General features: G+C 41.3%; 1 protein-coding gene across 4 annotated transcripts; it reads left to right on the top strand.

Moving 5' to 3' along the window:
• The first annotated feature begins 2,365 nt into the window (after nucleotides 1-2,365).
• Nucleotides 2,366-19,182, top strand: LOC309341134 (beta-1,4-galactosyltransferase 3-like). Of its 4 annotated transcripts, none has more exons than XM_081860628.1 (7): nucleotides 2,440-2,575; nucleotides 6,622-7,106; nucleotides 13,818-14,053; nucleotides 14,997-15,187; nucleotides 16,185-16,307; nucleotides 18,022-18,126; nucleotides 18,887-19,182. In XM_081860628.1, the coding sequence occupies exons 2-7, from the start codon at nucleotides 6,854-6,856 to the stop codon at nucleotides 19,053-19,055; spliced, it is 1,077 nt and encodes a 358-aa protein (XP_081716754.1). In that variant the 5' UTR covers nucleotides 2,440-2,575; nucleotides 6,622-6,853; the 3' UTR covers nucleotides 19,056-19,182. The 4 variants fall into 4 exon arrangements, with proteins under 4 accessions (XP_081716757.1, XP_081716754.1, XP_081716756.1 ...); XM_081860630.1 differs by lacking the exon at nucleotides 2,440-2,575 and adding an exon at nucleotides 2,602-2,653; XM_081860629.1 differs by lacking the exon at nucleotides 2,440-2,575 and adding an exon at nucleotides 2,870-3,066.
• Nucleotides 19,183-19,430: the final 248 nt, after the last annotated feature.

Genomic DNA, 19,430 nt, shown 5'->3' with positions numbered 1-19,430 from the left:
CAGTTCCTGGGGACCAATAAAAAGGGGATTATTGCTTGCAACAAATGTTCCCGTTTGCTTCAATGTTTGATTAAGCAGTCTGAAGCTAGGTCGTTCTGCGTAAAAGAGCACCTTGAGAATTGTGTGCTATCCACCTGTCTAGACTGCCGATTACGGCTATCTAGAAATGGCCATGTTTTATTAAAAAGTTAGTTATGAGGATTCATGCAGGTTCTTCATGCTTCTTCATTACACAAGTTTCTTGGTTTTGAGGTGCACCCATCAAAGAACAGCAGGGGATTTATGACCAAGAGTCAAATTAGCAGTGAAGCTGTCTGGGGTTGCAAGTTTGTGCCCTCACTCTACTTTTACTTTAAAAATAAAAGCATCCAGCTCTTATGGATGAAAAGAAGTACTTAAAAATTGGTGGTGTTGTGTGTGTGTGTGTGTGTGTTGACATTCTGGCAGCCCAACCTTATTCTTGTTCCTCATCCACCCACAGCAAGTTCCACTAATTTCATGGTGCTTAGTCCTACAAAGTGTGCATTACATCCTGTAATACATTTGTCATTTGAATGAGCATTTTGCCTAATGCCAGTTTCTCATTTGTATTGCAAAACAGTTGCAAGTCAAATTTCAGCCTCATGTGGAAAGGTTTGGATGTTTAATTTTTTTTATTAAGTTTCAACATTTTTTAAAGAAATACAATCAAAACACCATTTCGCCTTTTCTCTTATTTTTGTCGACTTCCCACCTCCTTTTCTATGGGGCTCTTGTTTCTCTCCTTCTGCCACACCCTATCTTCTTGATTTGCATCGTCACATAGCTCCTATTCAAAAGTTATTTGGTGTAGAAAGAATGGCACAGTTTCAGATAGAATGGAGAGATGCCTACACACACATCTTTATGCGCAGAGGCTTATTTCGGACATTAAAATGAATTCATGTAGACTGCCCCTCCCTTTGGGAGTAAGTGTCAGAATAGATCCAAGGAGACCAAGGCTCAAATCGCCACTCACCCATCAGATACACTGGGAGAATTTGAGCTAGTCAACAACGTTTCTCAGCCCACCTTTCAGGATGGGCTGTGAGGATAAAAATGGAGGGGGAGGAATGATGCATTGAATGCTACCTTGAGATCCTTGGAGAATGTGTGGAGTATATTTTCTACACAGAACAATATCTGAAAAGATGTCCCCTGTCTTATGGCTACTGTTCCATTACCCTACACATCTCCTGAGAGACCTTCCTATAATGCAGACCCTCTTCTCTGGATAAACTACCCTTGTCCATTCTCTTAAACTTTGCTTTCAGAATGCTGCTTTGCTTCAATGGCAGCAGACCTTCTAAATTGGACTGAGTATTGGGATATAGCTTGAAAACATATCTGTAAAATGTTCTGGTGAAGGATTTCATCGAGCACAGACTACCCTTCTTTCTGACAGACTCAGACCTGCTTTGCGTCAGTAAGTTTGCTGTGCCACGTGCAGTCTCTGTGGCCTTGGGCTAACCTAGCAGATCTGTCTCATTCCTGAATACAGCACTTAGGTCCCAAAAAGCAAAGGTTGGTGGTGTATATTAGAACTAGCAAAACTGGTGAGATAGTGGAATCAACCCAAAGGGGTTTAAGGCAGCAATATATTAAGCTTGAACCTACCAAATAAAGCCAATTTTAAAAATTAACTGGTAAACTTGGTTTTAATAATGGTAATGATATTTAAAAACAATAAATCTATAAATGTAGTGGAAGCTGACAGCCACATCTACTAGTCATTCTGATGCTTTCGCTGCTTCTCAACTTTTCCTTTTAATGTAAAGGCATAAAATGAATTGTTATGTTTCTGCTATGAAATGTCGATACTCTCACACTGTAATAGCCCCGAGAGCTGTGCAACTTATATCTCTTATGTTTTGCAACACACAGCGAAAGTTGCAAAACAGGGCAGCCAATATAATGTGGAGGGTAGAACACTTTCCCTATGGGGAGGGGAAATGGCTTTTAAGGGCATTTTGCATCTGAGGCTTTTTAGATAAGAAGAAGAAAAAACCAAGTATGTGGCATGAATGTGATATAAAATTTTGTATGAGGTGCAGAAGGTGGATAGGGAGAGATCAGCCTTTGCTCCTATCCAGCAGAGCTCTTCCGTCCACTTTGACACTGTGCTGCTGCTTTTGTATTAAATATTATTTTCTTCTCAGATTTTAATCTCTTCTCTGCTCTTTAGAGAACGAGAGGGAAGGATTCGCTTGAAGAGGAGTCAGTTCTGAGAGAGAGAGAGAGAGAGAGAGAGAGAGAGAGAGAGAGAGAGAGAGAGAGAGAGAGAGAGAGAGAGAGAGAGAGAGAGAGTCCGTCTGACAGGCGCCGATTCCTTCTCCATAGACTACAGCAAGGCAGGAGCCCTAGTGGACTCCGATTCCCAGCATGCAACGCTCACCCCACCGAGAGGGCCTAGGCGTCACGTTGCATCTCGGGAGCTGTAGTCCTAGAAACCCTTGTTATGCAAAAAAACACGGGGATGAAGCGAGGAGGTGGGCGGGTCCCGACGACAGCCCTCTGGACGGAAGTGTTGCACACGCGCGTTCTCTCAGGCGGGCAGGTGAGCGGCCCCATCTCTCGCCCTCGGCGGCGGCGGCGGCGGCACCTGTTCGCTCGTCACGCTTCTCTGAGAAGCGGGGTGGGTTGGGGGGGGGAGGGAACGGGGCTTCGTGTGAACCGTCAAGAGGTGTCGGGTTGGGGCCGGGAACCCAAGCAGGCCGGGGGCTGGGGAAGAAGTCAAGACATATAAAGTTGCCCTTTGTCCCATAGAGTGAGTTAAGCGACTCTCCAAAGTCTCCTCGACTGCAGCAGCCTTTGGGTGGGGGTTAAGTGAAACTTAACCCGCCTCTGCCAGCGCTGCTGTGTCCGCTTCTCAGCCCTCCTCTTCCACCCTCACCCCCCGCGGTTGTTTTCTCCTCAGAGGAAAAATGCGAAACGTCACAGTTCTGGTTGGCAATAATAATGATCATAAAGGAGTCCAAACTGTCATACGCTGACTTAATCCCTCTCAGACACACATTGTGGGGATAACAGGCTGTGTTACTGGCCTTGGTACGCGATTTTTAAAAATGGCATAGCCAGGATTTTTGCTAGTGGTGGCTGACTTTTGTAAGGGTGGGGGACTTCAGATTTGTATTGATTTTGATTAATTTGGCTATGCCCATGTTTGTGAGAAATAAATTAATAAGGGGTTCCCCCACTGCCACACACACACGTAGAAGAAGATCCGAGCTGCAAAAGCCCTGTGAGGGGTTCGCTATTTAAAAGCAGCTTTAGTCACTTTTTGAGGACTCACAAAGCAGTGTACGAACAGGGTCAAGGCAGGATGTCATGATGAAATAGCCACCATAGCAAGCATACAGGTTAGAAGAAAATCCTTCCTGCCCCACCGGCTAGAGGATTACTGATTCACTGCTATGGTAAAATCCCGAGGTTCTCAGTTGTGTTCAATAGGAAGCTCTCACTCAGCTTTACCTGGGCCTAATGGAAGATCCAAAAATGGCTTCCAGTGTGAATGCACAAGCTCCCTGTTTTGCACAATAGCACAATACTGTAGATCATTGGTAGGCAAACTAAGGCCTGGGGGCTGGATCTGGCCCAATCGCCTTCTAAATCCGGCCCGTGGACGGTCCGGGAATCGGCTTGCTTTTACATGAGTAGAATGTGTCCTTTTATTTAAAATGCATCTCTGGGTGATTTGTGGGGCCTGCCTGGTGTTTTTACATGAGTAGAATGTTTGCTTTTATTTCAAATGCATCTCTGGGTTATTTGTGGGGCATAGGAATTCATTCATATCCCCCCCCCCAAAAAAATATAGTCCGGCCCCCCACAAGGTCTGAGGGACGGTGGACCGGCCCCCTGCTGAAAAGGTTTGCTGACCCCTGCTGTAGATTGATTGCTGGCCTCTCCTCTTATTTCTCTATTTTCCCTTCCGGTAGCACAGTTCAGGGGCTTGCTTGACCCTCTTCTGAAGCTTCCCCCCCCCCCCAAGCACCACATTATGGCTGGACTGCTAAGGACACTTAGAAGCGCCACTTCTGAGAGAAAAATATGCTCAAGACTGCTCTATGTGGGTAGAGGTAGAGGTGGGAAGCCAACTTCTTACCCCTTGTGATTTTCTCCTATCTCTCCGCCCCCCCCCCCACTGTCAGTAGAAAGTTTATTCCATTCTGTTGTAGAGTGTAGGCCAGGGGTCAGCAAACTTTTTCAACAGGGGGCCGGCTCACTCAGACCTTCTGGGGGGCTGGACCATATTTTGAAAAAAAAAAAATGAACGAATTTCTATGAAAAAGGTGAGATGGCAGGGCTCTTCTACCTCCTTTAAGACGTCCCCACCAATCCTGCTGGTTCTCAGCGGTTGTGAAAAGTCTCTGCATATGGTTGAAAATCTTTGTGTCGATCTGTCTGATTTCCTCCCCACCCCCATGTTCCATGACTGACTCCTGATATTAAAACCAGTATCTGGGGTTCAGGCATGAGATATTCTAATAGTGTGCTATACTGTTCTATAAGATCAACTGAGTATTTCCCCTGTGCTTCAAGGATACTGCGTTCTGGATTTTGAAAACTCTGAGAGTCAAAGACGATTTGAAAGAACAGTCATTCTCGTTTCAGTGACCTAGGACATGTTTTGAGTGCCAGATCAAATTACATTCAGCTTTCCCTGTCTGGTTGAAAGAACACCTGGTCTCAGATGAATGGAGAGAGTCAACCAGCTAGCAGTGAACCACACTAAAACTCTTGCACTACTGGGATTATATTCAAGTAGTTCAAAACACCCAGCTGCCATAATAATTCATATAACAGCAAGAAAGGCCATAAAGTACAATTGCTTAGCCAATAAAAATGACAATATGTGAGAACAGCAATGAGAAAATACAGTGGTACCTCGGATTAAGTACTTAATTCATTCCGGCGGTCCGTACTTAACCTGAAACTGTTCTTAACCTGAAGCACCACTTTAGCTAATGGGGCCTCCTGCTGCTGCCACGCCGCCGGAGCACAATTTCTGTTCTCATCCTGAAGCAAAGTTCTTAACCTGAAGCACTATTTCTGGGTTAGCGGAGTCTGTAACCTGAAGCGTATGTAACCTGAAGCGTATGTAACCCGAGGTACCACTGTATATTATTAATAATTCTTTTTTTTTCTTCTGGATGAGGACAACAGTTTACTTAAAACACATTTTGTAATGGTTTTATGTAGAACAATCTATTTTACTGTGTTAGAAAATGATAATTCCTGTGAGCACTCATGCAAGGTGTGCTCAGTGTTTTCATTGTTGTTGCAAGTTTATCTTGATACCCAAATATGCTGCCAGTCCTTAATATTGTGAGTATGCAATGCGGTTTCTTCCCAAGTAATGTATTTTGTTTGCTTGTTTACTACAACATTTGTAATTTCTATTTTCAAGTTTTATTTGCCTATGTCCCAGGTGGCAAAAATTAAGATGCCTGTGTTTTAAGTAGCATAGGGTGCTGCAGTCTGCCTCTCATTCACTTGCTAGTACTGTACAGTATTGGTTATATTTGCTTGTACAAAAGTAAGGGTCCAGTCGTATACTGCATTTACGTGCACTTTGCAAAATGGGCTGTTCTTCTGAATAAGAATACATAGCATTGCTTTGTAAAATTAAGAAAAATGCCAAATAAGTATAATATTATGCTAATTAAGTGTTAAATTATGTATTTTGTATTGTTAAAGCAGCAAAACAACTTTAGGTTTGATAAATAATTAAGTAAGTATTGAATATATTTGAATTTCTCACTGAATTGGAAGCCTGGGCTTCACAGTTTCTAAAATTTTAAATCTAGGCAAACACACTGACTGACTTATGCTTAGCTGCCAAAGAATGCTGAGTCTCAGTTGGAAAAGAGAAACATAAAACTTAGGGTTGGGAGGAGAAATAGTTTGTTCTGATTCCTGAAAGAGGGCCTGGCCAACTGACTGGAACCCTGAATAGGAGTACTCTGCATTGCAATATTGCTTTAGAACCTATTGTATTATATGTAATAATTATGCTTGGGTTAATCTTTCTCCTGAAACAAGAGTTTCAGTAATGGAAAGAAAATGTATTGGCTAAAAACCCAGAATTTAATCTGAAGTGTGGAGGTCGGGATCTGCACCAAAACGTAATTTTAAATACCAGCATTTTGAAACTGTTCCACTCCACAGTGGCAAGTGGGAAACAGGTGATTGCCCCCAATAAATGCTCATACATTTATATAAATTAAATACGTAAATGAATTGAAAGTCACAGCCCTCCCACTTTGCTTCTGCTGTCAGCCCTTTTATCTATCTACCGGTAGCTCAGTTTCATCAAGCTGCCTTTCATTCACTTGCTAGTACAGTATTGGTTATATTTGCTTGTACAAGCTGAACTGGTGACTGTTCTCTAAGCTTCTGGCAGAGGGATTTCATAGTCATGTTACCTGAGCTGCTTTTGACTGGAGACACCAGATTAACCTGGGACCACCTAACATGGAAGAGGTCAAACAATTGTCAGTTTTAAAACAGTATTCCTAGTTATAGTTTATATGCCATTATATCCAGTTAGAAGTCAAATGTATTGTTAGCACCTTTTTATTGCTTTTCTCATTTTAATTGCAGATTGAATAATAGAAGAATGGATAAAGATGCACAGAAGATGTTTAAAATCTAAGATGTTTGATCTGCAGTAATAATATAGGTTGCATTATATCCTGTGAAAAATTTGGGCATTTTCCAAAGATGCTAGCTCCCTTATTCAGCTGCCCATTGAGAACATTTACTGTTCCATTGCACTGTACCCATGAAGTTAAAATGTCGGTGTGTCTTGAAGAATTAAGTGTTTAGCCTAAGTATGGCTTTTGGAAAGAAAATGTCCCTTTCTCGAGTAGAAAATCCCTGCTTTCTGCTTTTTTTGATAATCTTTCAAGCAATATTCATCTTGATCCTGTACCGAGGCAGCAATTCAACTGTATATCGGACTTCTTTTCCGCTACCTCGCCCATTGGACTATTCAAAAACAGAGGATGTCTATACAAATCTCAGTTTGTTCACTCCTGCTCCTGATAAGGCAAATATGCGGTACTGCACTGAGTCACCAATATTGGGTATGTATTGTTGCAGGTTGATGTTGGTAATGCATCCTAATGATTTGAGTTGCACATGAAAGCTGTATTTGGCTGTGATCCTAACTCGCACTTAGGAGCAGCAGGGCTGCATGAAGTAGTGGAGCCACCATCTCTTCCATTTCCTGGTTGTACTGCTCAGGGATAAGGAAGGACACACAGTAAAATTTCCAGTTTTCACTGTGCCAGCTCCTGGCTGGTGTTGCAGAGGGGCCTGGATCAGGCCCATTGGTAGTAGCTGGACTGACTAAGGCTCCATAAGAACCTCAGCTGGGTGCAGTGGGATCCACCTTGTTCACAGAGCACACCCCACATTGCCAGGACTGGGTAGAGGGAAACCTGCTGCATTCTATCTCTCCAGTTAAGCTGATTGGGTTTTAGGATTGCTTTACCTATATGTGGGATGGTTATTATACTGGGACCGATGTGTGAAAGCATCTTTCATAGTAGCATTCATTTCAAATATTATATCATTCTTTTAGAATATAGAATTTTGATGGGAAATTACACCTGTTGGCTTGTATTTTCTAGCGCTGGAATTGCAGGATATCCATTAAACAATGTATGTGCTTCCTTTTTTGAGTCAACAAACAGCATCATAAAAACCTGTAGCTATATCAACTACTTTTGTTTCTGTCCTTGACTGGCTGGGGATTGTCTTTGTTATGTGTTTGATAAATGGTTGGTTTGTTGTGCTAAGAGAACCTTGGCTACTACAGGAAACATTGATTTGATATTGGATGACCTTCCAGTGGACCCATGTGTTTGAGCTGTTTGACTGTGGAACAGTCTCCCTCTGGAGGTTGCAGACTCTCCTTCTTTGGAGGATTTTAAGGGGAGGTTGGATGGTCATCTGCCATGGATTCTTTAGCTGAGATTCCTGCATTGCAGGGGGTTGGACTAGATGACCCTTGGGTCCCTTCCAACTCTATGATTGTATGATAATACAATTTGATATGCTAATTAGGTAATAAATTATACATTTTGTGTTGTTAAATCAGTAAAAGAAGTTTTGACTTTATCAGAAAGGTAGTACTTTACTGTGTGTATTTACTGCCCCCCCCCATTATGCATTACTAATGAAAGTAAGGCAGTTTACTTCAGGAGTGATTTCAGTTTTATATCCTCAAAATGCAGGCACAAAAGCACAAATTTATTTTCAGGCATTCCAGGCTATGCCTGGGGGACAGGTTTAGCAACTGTTCCCTTCTTTCAGGTGATGTCATAGCTGCATGCTACAGGGGCAGTCAATGATCTGACTTTCTGCATAACTTGGGTTTTGATGATTTCAAAGGTCTTCCCAGGTCTTCCAAATATTCATACTCACACATCTGCCATACAACAGCAGATACACAACTTTGGCTTTGTATTGCTTTGCTATTAAAGCTACCTCATGAGCAAAGCTCCATTGGTGTACAGTATCTTAATCTGATCTGACAAATGTTGCCCAACACTTGGACCTTTTATACATAAGGCATTTGAGACTCAGTCCACATTAGTCTGACAAGGGATTTTGATTGTCCTTTTAACTTTTTGCCTTTGTTGTTGAAATTTAAGAAACCCTATGTTAATTTGGCTGGTGAACTTGCTTTTGTATTTTGGGTTGTAGGATTGTGTTCTTTTTGCATTACTTTCCTATATTAATCCTCCATTGGAAGCAGTTGCTTTTGCTATAAGTAGCTATCCTTTTCAACAATTGCTGTTCATCTTAAGATGTTTTTCAGTGTGCTAGATATTAGCACCCAGTACCTCTTATCTTGCATGCTGCTATTTTTAAAAACTTAATCTTTTTCAGTAACTACTTCTGAATAACTGCCTGACTCTGGACTTGTGCTTGCATTATCTGCTCCAATGACTGCTTTTCTTACTGCTGTACTGGTTTTGACATAAGGCCAAACCATAGTTTGTTTATTTTTTTAAAAAAATAATATTTATTACTTTTAAAGCTTACAAAAAAGAAAAGGAAGAAAAAAGACAAAAGGGAAAAAAAGAACAAAAAAGAGAAAAAACAATACAATACATAAACAATACAAAACACAACCTTAACAAATTAAACACAATAAACTAAACCAAACCAAACGAAACAAAAACAATTTAAAAAAATACATCATACCTTTTCCATATTCTATCTTTCATTCCCTTGTATCATTGACCTCCTCTCACCTCCCTCTTTGTATTCCACTTCCATTAATTGTTTCAGCAATTCCTTTCCAACTCAGTGGCGTAGCGTGGGTTGTCAGCACCCGGGGCAAGGCAAGTAATTTGCGCCCCCTAACCCGTGGATTTGCGCCCCCTAACCCGTGGATTTGCCCTAACCCCAGATGTTGCGCCCGGTGCGGCCGGCCCCCCCTGCGCCCCCCACGCTACGCCACTGTTCCAACTTTCTCTATTTTCTATCATATGTCTTAACATATTTTTAATCTTATTTCCATTAAAATTAGTATACTTATTTAAGCTTAACTCCTTATAGCATTTCAGCTAAAGCCATAAAATTTCCTTCCAACATTTTTCTATCACTCATTAATTTTACAATATTTCTATATATAGACTTTAAGTTTCCAATCTTCCACCATCTCCTCTCCCCAGTCTCAGACTCTACCAGCCACTTCCGTCAACTCCATACAGTCCATCAACCTGGAGATCTTATGTCTGAGGCTCTTAACTCTTTTCCACGTCCCTTCTGCCAGTCTTCTTCATATTCTTTTATGCTAAAGAGCAGATCTCGGGGAAACTCCAATCCAACGATACTTTTATTCCTTCTCGACAGGTCAGCCAGATTTCCATAATTAAAACTAGGATCCATAAAGTATTTCCGGACATGTTTCAAAATTCCTCCAAATCCAAAGGCCCCCAGAACTCCAATCTCCTCCTGACCCAAGTCCATATTCCAAAAGTCAGTTAATCCCTGCATAGAGGGATCTTTCCAACTTTCCTTTTCTAGTCCAGGCCAGGCTCCGATCTTCAAAATCTGACTTTTTCTAGTCTCAATCATAAAGGGCCTCAACTTGTAGTCCTCAATTTGCCTCTGTAAGGCTAAGGCTCCCCCTTGTATTACTTTAGGTTCGACAACAGCAACTTTCTCCTTCTCCTTTTCAGCAATCTGTCCTGTTGAAATAGATTCCTGTGCCAAATCCTGAATAATTTCTGTATTGGTGCTCACTTTTGGTTCCAAAATGTCAATTTTAGTAGTCATAGCATCCATCTTTTTATGAAGCTGTTCCAACAAGTGGCTTATCTTAGAAAATGCAGTCCATAAGGCTTCTCCTGTTGACATTCTTGAATATCCAAGGTCAAAGGCCAAACCATAGTTTAGCACAGGGGTAGGGAACTGGCTCTTGTGCTTGCGTTGTCTATTCCAATGCCTGTTTTTCTTACTGCTGGACTGGTTTGACATAATGCTCACCATAGTCTAGCACAGGAGTAGGGAACAGGATCTGGCTGACAGGGCGATTCCTTGTCCGTCCGTCCCCCAACTCTGGCAGGCCTCTCACCTGTCCATCGCCCAACATCACTATGATTTCAGTTGACCAATTCTTTCTTTGCAGCGAAATCATCGCCCTTGGCTTGTGTTTTTTCCACATGACGGCGAGTTCAGAATTGTTTAGTACTGTTTTGGAATAACCTCCAGCTTGCTGTGTCATCCAAACCCAAATTGTGTTTAATCTTAGCAAAAGCAGGCTGACTTGGACTCAAACTCCCATCAGTCCCAGTCCTCCCATCAGATATGACCTGAGTTGTGGTTCAGCAACATCTGGAGGACTATAAGTTCCCCATTTCTTCTCTCTTCTCATTACATTCCGATCAAGCCAATATTATAAGGTGGGGAGTGAAATGAGAGGGAGTTGTGATGGTACTATATTCTAGGCAGCATTCATTTGGTTTTGATAAAGCTTGTGTAAATCATTCTGTGCGGCAGTGGCAATATCAGCAAATAGGAGCCAGACAAAGTATAGTTGCCATTCTGTGACTCCTGATGGGAAAGCAGTAGATTTGCAGTAATGAAATTCACACATTTGAAAAAGTGACACTGTCAATCTTTCAACCCTTGTCTAGGAAAAAAAAGGTAATAGCTGACTCAATCCAAATAGTGTAGTCAGGTTGTGGAAGAGATGGTGTTCTTTGCTTTTGTATGCAGTAAATGTCTAGGGTCCTCATTAGTAGTGAGAAGAAATAACTTCATTTCCATATTCTTGAAGGGTAAGGTTTGTAGTAGGCTGTGCTGCTTTTTGAGAAGATGAGTGTACCCATGATTGAATCATCAGTATAATCTGCTTAGTTACCAATGAAGTCTTCTGCACCAACCATGGCCATAACCAGTGCTGGATTGTAGTGTGGCGCAGGCAGTTCCTTTGCACAGGGCGCTGAGCTGAGGGAGCACAAAATAATAAAAATGATAATAAAACCTATATTTATACAGGCACCTACTGAGAAGATCCATTTAAAAAGCAACAGCACTAAAAGGAATTATTGTGAAGTTAAGGAATATTTTTTTTTGGGGGGGGGTATGTGCCAAATTCTGTCCTTGCCCAGGGCACCATATTACCAAAGTCCTCCCCTGCCATTACTATTACTGAGAACTGTAATTGCCTTTTCCTCTTGAATCAGCAGATCTGATCCCTCCTAGTTTAGAGAGTTTGTTGGAAGCTGCCCAGAGTGGCTGGGGCAACCCACTCAGATGGGCACGGTATTATTATTATTATTATTATTATTATTATTATTATTATTAGGTATGTTAACTTTAATTTTATATGCCTTAAATAAATGTGGTTTGACTTCCTATGCTCTCCTCCTACCCTTTTCCTTCCCATGAAGCCAACTGAATATCTTGAACCGTTTAATCCCCCTTGTTCTGCATAACTTATTCTTATTTTCCAGACCATTCTAATTACAGTGGTACCTCAGGTTACATATGCTTCAGGTTACATACGCTTCAGGTTACAGACTCTGCTAACCCAGAAATAGTGCTTCAGGTTAAGAACTTTGCTTCAGGATGAGAACAGAAATTGTGCTCCGGCGGCGCAGCGGCAGCAGGAGGCCCCATTAGCTAAAGTGGTGCTTCAGGTTAAGAACAGTTTCAGGTTAAGAACAGACCTCCGGAACGAATTAAGTACTTAACCTGAGGTACCACTGTATGTGATTTATTCAGCTGTTAAAAGTGATCAACAAATAGTGTGGCCAGGTGTTGTTACTCGCAGTGCTTGTCCCAGTGTGGTCTGTCTCCTGTGGATGCATGAAGGAAGTCACACAGTACAGTGGAACCTCGGGTTAAGAACTTAATTCATTCTGGAGGTCCGTTCTTAACCTGAAACTGTTCTTAACCTAAGGTACCACTTTAGCTATTGGGGCCTCCTGCTACCGCCACCACGCGATTTGTGTTCTCATCCTGAAGCAACGTTTTTAACCCGAGGTACTATTTCTGGGTTAGCAGAGTCTGTAACCTGAAGTGTCTGTAACCCGAGGTACCACTGTATGCTCTTCTTGTTTTCCATTTCTTCCTTGTACATTGGATCTGCTTGAGTTAAAGGAACCAATGTTTGTTTTCTATACAGGATTAGAGTATGGGGATACTCTAGTCCAGCGTTTCCCAACCTGGGGTCTCCAGCTGTTTTTGGACTACAACTCCCATCATCCCTTGCTAGCAAGACCAATGGTCAGGGATGATGGGAATTGTAGTCCAACAGCAGCTGGAGACCCAAGGTTGGGAAACACTGCTCTAGTCTGCAGTAAATCCATTCCTCCTTCACTCTAAACCAGCTTATATATGCAATTTAGTTGTAGTGTCCTTGCTGTGCTGGTGCAATGTCATATTCAACTGCGTGCTGGCATAGCAATTGGTGTTCCCTTGGCATAAGAAGGATCAGTCCCTCAGAATAGTAAATAGAGTTGGTCAATGTATAGCTTTATACCAGCCTCTGGTTTCAAGGCTGCTATTGATTGTGAAAATGGAACACTTTTAATTTAAAAATGTTAATTGAAGTGCTATGACCCCACTGACCCAAGGAAGCTGCATTGTATACTTAATAGCTCTTGCTGTTTAAAGGCAAATTAAGTACTGATTCCACAATTAAATATATTTTCTGTGAAGTACTTATATAAAAACATGCTGGAATTTAAAAACTACCTAGAGTTTGTAAGAAAGCAGTTGACTAGCTTCTTATTGCAAGGGATTGCGTGATTTGTGCCTGTCTCTAATTGATTTTGCGTTCTGACATAATGGCCTTGTTTGGATGAGCCTTGGGATCATGCACTCATCCTTGCACAAGTGCAAAGAAGCATTCATTTTAAACTACCATCAGCTTGCTGGGGGCATCTAAGCTCAGGCAAGCTGCAAATCAAATTGTACTCTTATGAAGCTGGCTTGCTTTGGTTTAGTTTAGCCATAGTTTAGGGTTTGGATGGAATGCTAAACCTGTTAATCTTAAATGGAAGTAGAAGCCTCTAATCTCCTCTGCATCCTTATCAGAGGAGAGGGGAAATGCACAAGCCTGAGGCTTGGAAAGGCTTGCTCTCCTAATGCTAATTAGTGGTTTAGTCAGTTATGTCTGAGCCCAGCCAGAGCCTCCCACACTCATTCTTGTAGAAGAAAAATGTTTAAATCAGCACCTGTGCTCCACCAACTATCCTCGTAGGAAACTTTATCTCCATGAATAACTTATTCTGAAACTCCCCCACTTAACCCTTCTTCTCATACAGTTGGACCCTTAGCCGTCACATTTGACACACTACCCAGTGAAGAAACGATCATCAGCAAAAACCCGTATGTCCAGTCAGGCGGTCACTACAGCCCTCCACACTGTGTGGCTCGCTACAAAACTGCTGTCATTGTGCCACACAAGAATCACGAGAAACACTTGCAGCACTTCCTCTATTATCTCCATCCCTTCCTTCAGCGTCAGCAGATTAACTACTGTATCTACTTGATTCATCAGGTAAGCCAAACCAAAGGCACGCTGCAAGTCTCTTTAACATGTTTTTTTTAATAAAATGAGCTAACGCAAAGGTCAGATAAGTACAGAATATGGGAGTGTGCCTGCAGTTTCGATATACGGCTGTCTATAAAGTGCTCCTCATAAAATCAAAATCTGCTTTACGTAGAATCTTCTGTGGAGAAAAAAGTTGAAATGTCAAGGATGCTGCTGCTTTCTAAATTGCAAGTGGTTAATCTTCTAATCAGCCATGCTGCTTTTATGCCAGATGGAGTACATGCTATGAGTGCTGCTTAGTCCAAACTCTTCCTATGGATGTTTCTATGAAAATAATGTGATCTTCTGGGGATTTAAAAAAATAAAAAATAAAATCACATGTAAAGATCAGAAACAAAAGGGAAGTACTGAAGAGAAGGCCATTTGTGGAGGGGTTAATTAGTTGTTTTTCATTTCTAGGTGTGAATGTGTACAGTTGATATCAGGCTTGATATCAGGCTTGTATGTTACAAATTTTGTGGTCATCACACTCATTATTAACCATGTAAACACTTTACAGCTGTTAACATATTCCAGTCCTGAAATGTTGGCAATCTTGGTCCAGTGATTATTAGCTCCATTTTGCTTCTTCCATTTCCTCAGATCCTCATTCTCCACTTACCTTTCTTCATGTTCTTCTTTACTTAATAGCTATTCTTCACCCTTATTTTAGCCTCCTTATCTCTCATCCCATAGTCCAGCTGCTTGTGTGAGGTGGTGATCCCTTTCTAACCACTAATTTTGTCTTTCCTCACAGTTGCTGGACTGCAAACTAGTTTCTTCAACAACTGATTGATACGCCAAGCATGCCGAATATCTCAGTGTCACAAAAGCAGCACAATATATTATGAGCGCCCTCTAACCAATTCATCATTGTGTTCTAAGGCTGATTTTCGTTTTCTCTTTTCAGGCTGGAAGTGGCCCATTTAACCGAGCAAAGCTTCTTAACGTTGGAGTCCGCGAGGCCATGAAAGACGATGACTGGGACTGCCTGCTTCTGCATGATGTGGACCTCATTCCAGAGAATGATTATAATGTTTATGCCTGTGATGATTATTTCCCCAAACAACTGTCCACTGCTATTGACAAGTTATACTACAGGTAATAAATATCCCAAGGAAAAGGTATACTAGGCCCATATTACCATTGGCTGGGGGCAGGCAGGAGAGAGGAGAAGAAATGTAACACAAGTAGTACAAAAATGTAAATAGTACAAATTAAAATGAATTTATTAAATAATAATTGTTTAAAAATTATAAGGGTTAACACTGGGCCAAGTGCTTTGCAGTCAACCAGCAGTTTTGCAGGTTCTGGCAATTTCATTTTTTATGAAGCAATTGGACAGAATACGTCTATTCATTTTCCCTTTCTAACATTGCGTGCATATGGATTAGGGTACGGAGCATAAAACCACACAGGTGTTCTCCTGCATGCGCTTCTTTTGTATGACACTTTGAACTGCAATCTGACTTGGGATTGTAAATCCCATTGAATTTATTTGCAATTTATTTTTATTTGCAAATACAACAAACCTTTAGAAAAAAATGTGGCAGTGAGAAGCATACAATCAACAATAAAATGTTCTTCATAAAACAAGTAGAAAATACATTAGATAAGCCTAATACATCAACACAGCACCCTTCAGGAATGCCGATGAGTTTTAAGCAGGTGTGTAAGTGCCAATACTGCAAGTGCCTTCCTGGTGTTCATTGGAAGCACATTCCAAAGTGCTTTGTTTCTGTTGCAAGGAAAAACTGTCTTCTGGTATTTTCTTACTTCTAAGCATGCTTAAATCATGGCCTTAACCTTGAGATGTAAGAGAGAAGAAACTTGGAAGGTATGTTTTTAAGCATACTGAAGTCTTGAACTTTTTCCAGAACTAATACTCCCTGTATTCACAACACTTCTGGTACAGCATCAGGAGCACTAAACTTGCATGAATGTGAAAGTCATTGTGTCCTGATGCTCCATGTAGGACCAAAGAAAAATAAAAGTATTCTAGTTTGTTGTGCCAGACACATGTACTCTTTGCTTTCCACAGTGCAGTGCAATATTATTATTTTTTTGTAAACTGATCTAGGTTTATTTTTCTTTGTAGTTTCCCATACTGGTCCTTTTTTGGTGGTGTAATTGCTTTGACCCCAGAGCATTACATGAAGATAAATGGGTTTCCAAATACCTTCTGGGACAAAGATGGTGAAGATGATGACATTGCTGAAAGGTACTATTGAGGAACAGGCGTTGAAAAAGGTTGTGATAAATTCAAACATAACAACAGTTAAGTTGTGCCTGTTTAAAAGAATAATGTGAGAGCTCTCCATCGCTCAATAGGACCTCTGTTCAGAAAGTGGTTGGTAATTACTTCATTTGATAGGTTGGATTTAAAGATGCCCTTTTGTGTGTGGAATGTGTTTTCCATTCAAAGAAGCACTGTTTTGCACCTTTAGTTAGAAAAGTGTGAGAAAAGTTGGCTGAAATGGCAGAACATTTGAAAAGCGTCCTCTGAAAGCTGCTATTCCAAGGATGGGGCTCTACGGTGCAAGAATCTATAAACAAGCCTGAAGCTGCACTGCAGGGAACTGTTGTTTGTTTATTTTTAAATCCAAACTCCTTGTACCATGTGACAAGCTGCTTAGGAATTTCCAAAGCAGTTTATGATAAAGGGTAGAAGATTGCTGTCTGAGATAAAAGGGCACCCATACAAACCTTTGCAGACAGTTAAAAAGACTTTAGATTGGGATGTGTACAGGAGGCTGCAAGGTGACAAGGTGGTTTCTTACTGGGAGTTGAATTAAATGTCAGCCAGTTGCTAGTTTGAGCAAAGATCAGCCCTATCAAACATGAATGTGGCAAAGTCTTGTGAAATTTCTGTTCATCTTTCCCGGGCGTTTTTCTGTTCCCAAACATGGTTGACAGAATATGAAAATGTAAATGGAACACTTTGTTCTAACCGCTGTTCAAAGTAAAGGTGACTAACCTGTGGGCGGTATCCAGGCCTCCCCGCCCCATGTTTTGTGCCCCTCAAGATGGCCCCAAATTTGTTTATTTTTGTTGAAAGGCAAAATTATCCCCCCCTTTTTCTAGTTGTTAAAAATGTGTTAACATTGACTAACTCTAGTGTGATGCCAAATTGTTTTTATGCCCTTCATGCTCCCCATTTCTCCATTTTATTATTAATTACCATTCCTGAGGATCTCCTCCTGTGATTCTATGGTGCCTAATAATTATTGTGACACCAAAGACCCCCTTCTCTAATTCCTCCTTTAAAAAATTGTTAATGAATGATAAATAATTTAAAATAGTGCAGAACAGCAGATGGGAAAGTATTTTGGAATGTAGACTTGATAGCTGCAGTTCTCACTTTGGCCCAGTGCAGTTGAAACAGAGAAATCTGACACGGCATCACCAGCCTGATAGGCTCTCATACTGGCCACTGAGGCCGTGAAGCCATTGTCAGCATATGTGGTTGTATTAGGACAATGTTACTCGTATGGCTGCCCCCCTTTCAAAAAAAGGAAAAACCATTTCTAAGGAACAGCATTGAAGCTCATCACATTGAACTTCAAAGAATTGGTTTGCTAACCCTAACCCTGATACAGAGTGGAGGCTGGTGCTAAAATCTGTTATTTCGGGTTTTGTGAGCCATTTTTGAGCAGAGGCACAGCAATGCACCCAAGGTAGGACAAGAACGAAAACGGCTGGCCTGATCTTATATAATTCCACCCACCAAGAGCAAATTATCCAGCCATCTTGTGTCTGTGTCACTGCTAGACAAAAAATAATTGACAATCATGAACCCTTAGAATATGCCAGTCCTAACCATTTCACCTTTGTTGCCGTCTGCCTTGATTTTGCCATTTTTATGGAGAAATGTTCTGAAATGCATGTACTTAGGCTCGTAAATTAACGTTTTCACCATCTCTTCACTTCAAAAGGATTGCTATCGCAGGAATGGGAATAGATCGCATTCCACTTTATATTGGGCATTACAAAATGATAGACTATGGACAAGCTGCTGAACGTGTACAGAACCTTAAAAGGTGAATACAGATTTTCTTCTTTCCATGACCGGTTTTACGTGCACTACACTTCCCAGCAGACAGGGCTTGTAACACATTGCATCCGCACCAGATCAAACCACACCCTCACCCTTGAGCCAGGACATATATTTAAGTAGTAGAGACTTACAGTCTTTGGCACCTCAAATTCATTGTTTATCAATGCAACTACCAGCAGGATGGAGCAAAATATTTAAATATCTTATTGATAAACATCTCCCCAACAGCCAGAGTTGAGGCATTCCAGCAGCTCTACTGGAATAGAGATAAATGAAGAGCAGAGGTGCCTATCAGCTACATCATCTGACACAGAAACTCTTCTCAGCCTTTGCTGTTGTGGCTGCTTTGAGCTGAGAGATACTGTATATGCTCAGAGGCACACCAAGCAGATTACTGGACTGCCCTTAGTTCATAGCACTCAGATAGACTGAAAACTATGCCGCTCTTTGGCTGCACCTGCCCTTTTTGGTATTGAAGGCTCTGCTTGTGAAGGTATTCAGTCTGCCACCAAATTTCCCGAAAGAGCCTCATGTGCTTAGTAGCACATTCCTGTGTGAGGCACCTCTTACTTGGAAGTTTTTCTTTACAAGAATTCGCCTATCTATTCATGTTTCATAACGCTAGAAAATTTCCTCTTCATCTCTGCTGAAAAACCTAGACCTGTAACATTGATATCTGATTACCATTTTTCTCTCTCTACTGTCCCTGCCTCACATCATTCCACCTTTACTTTCCCCTCTAGGCCTGCTGAACTGAACACTAAAAAAACATGGAGAGATGATGGGATGAATTCTTTGGAATACAAACTCTTGGGAAAGAAGAAGTACCGTCTGTATGTTAACATTACTGTGGATATTGGGGCTGCACCCGTCCTACCACCCGAGGGCAAAAGCAAAGGAAACAAAGCCTGACTCTGGCAGCATTGGACTCTTGCAGTGCTGGAGTTTGCTGGGTACAAAAGGATTGTGCGGTACGCAGACATGAAGATGCATTTTTAAAGCTTCTATTTACAAGTAAAATAAAGTCACCACGAATGAACACGCGAGTATTAAGTTTGTGTATTTTTGGAAAAGCATGCAGCCATTGTAAAGTGCGATGTCTACTGAACCCTGCACTCTTACTCACCTGCACAGTTCTTGAAGAGCAAGTGTTAGATCTTATAACCAGTTACACTGTGATGTGGATACTTGACATTACTGTATCCTCTTAACCGTATGAATGTAACATAAATTTATGTGTTCTATTTTTAGACATCTTTTGCATTATAAATTGTTCTCTTGCACCAG

The sequence above is a fragment of the Podarcis erhardii genome, assembly GCF_964252035.2.
Source record: "Podarcis erhardii genome assembly, chromosome: 4".
Taxonomy (NCBI): Eukaryota; Metazoa; Chordata; class Lepidosauria; order Squamata; family Lacertidae; genus Podarcis; species Podarcis erhardii.
Note: the sequence above shows the minus strand (reverse complement) of the source record. Positions and strands in the feature narration are given on the sequence as shown.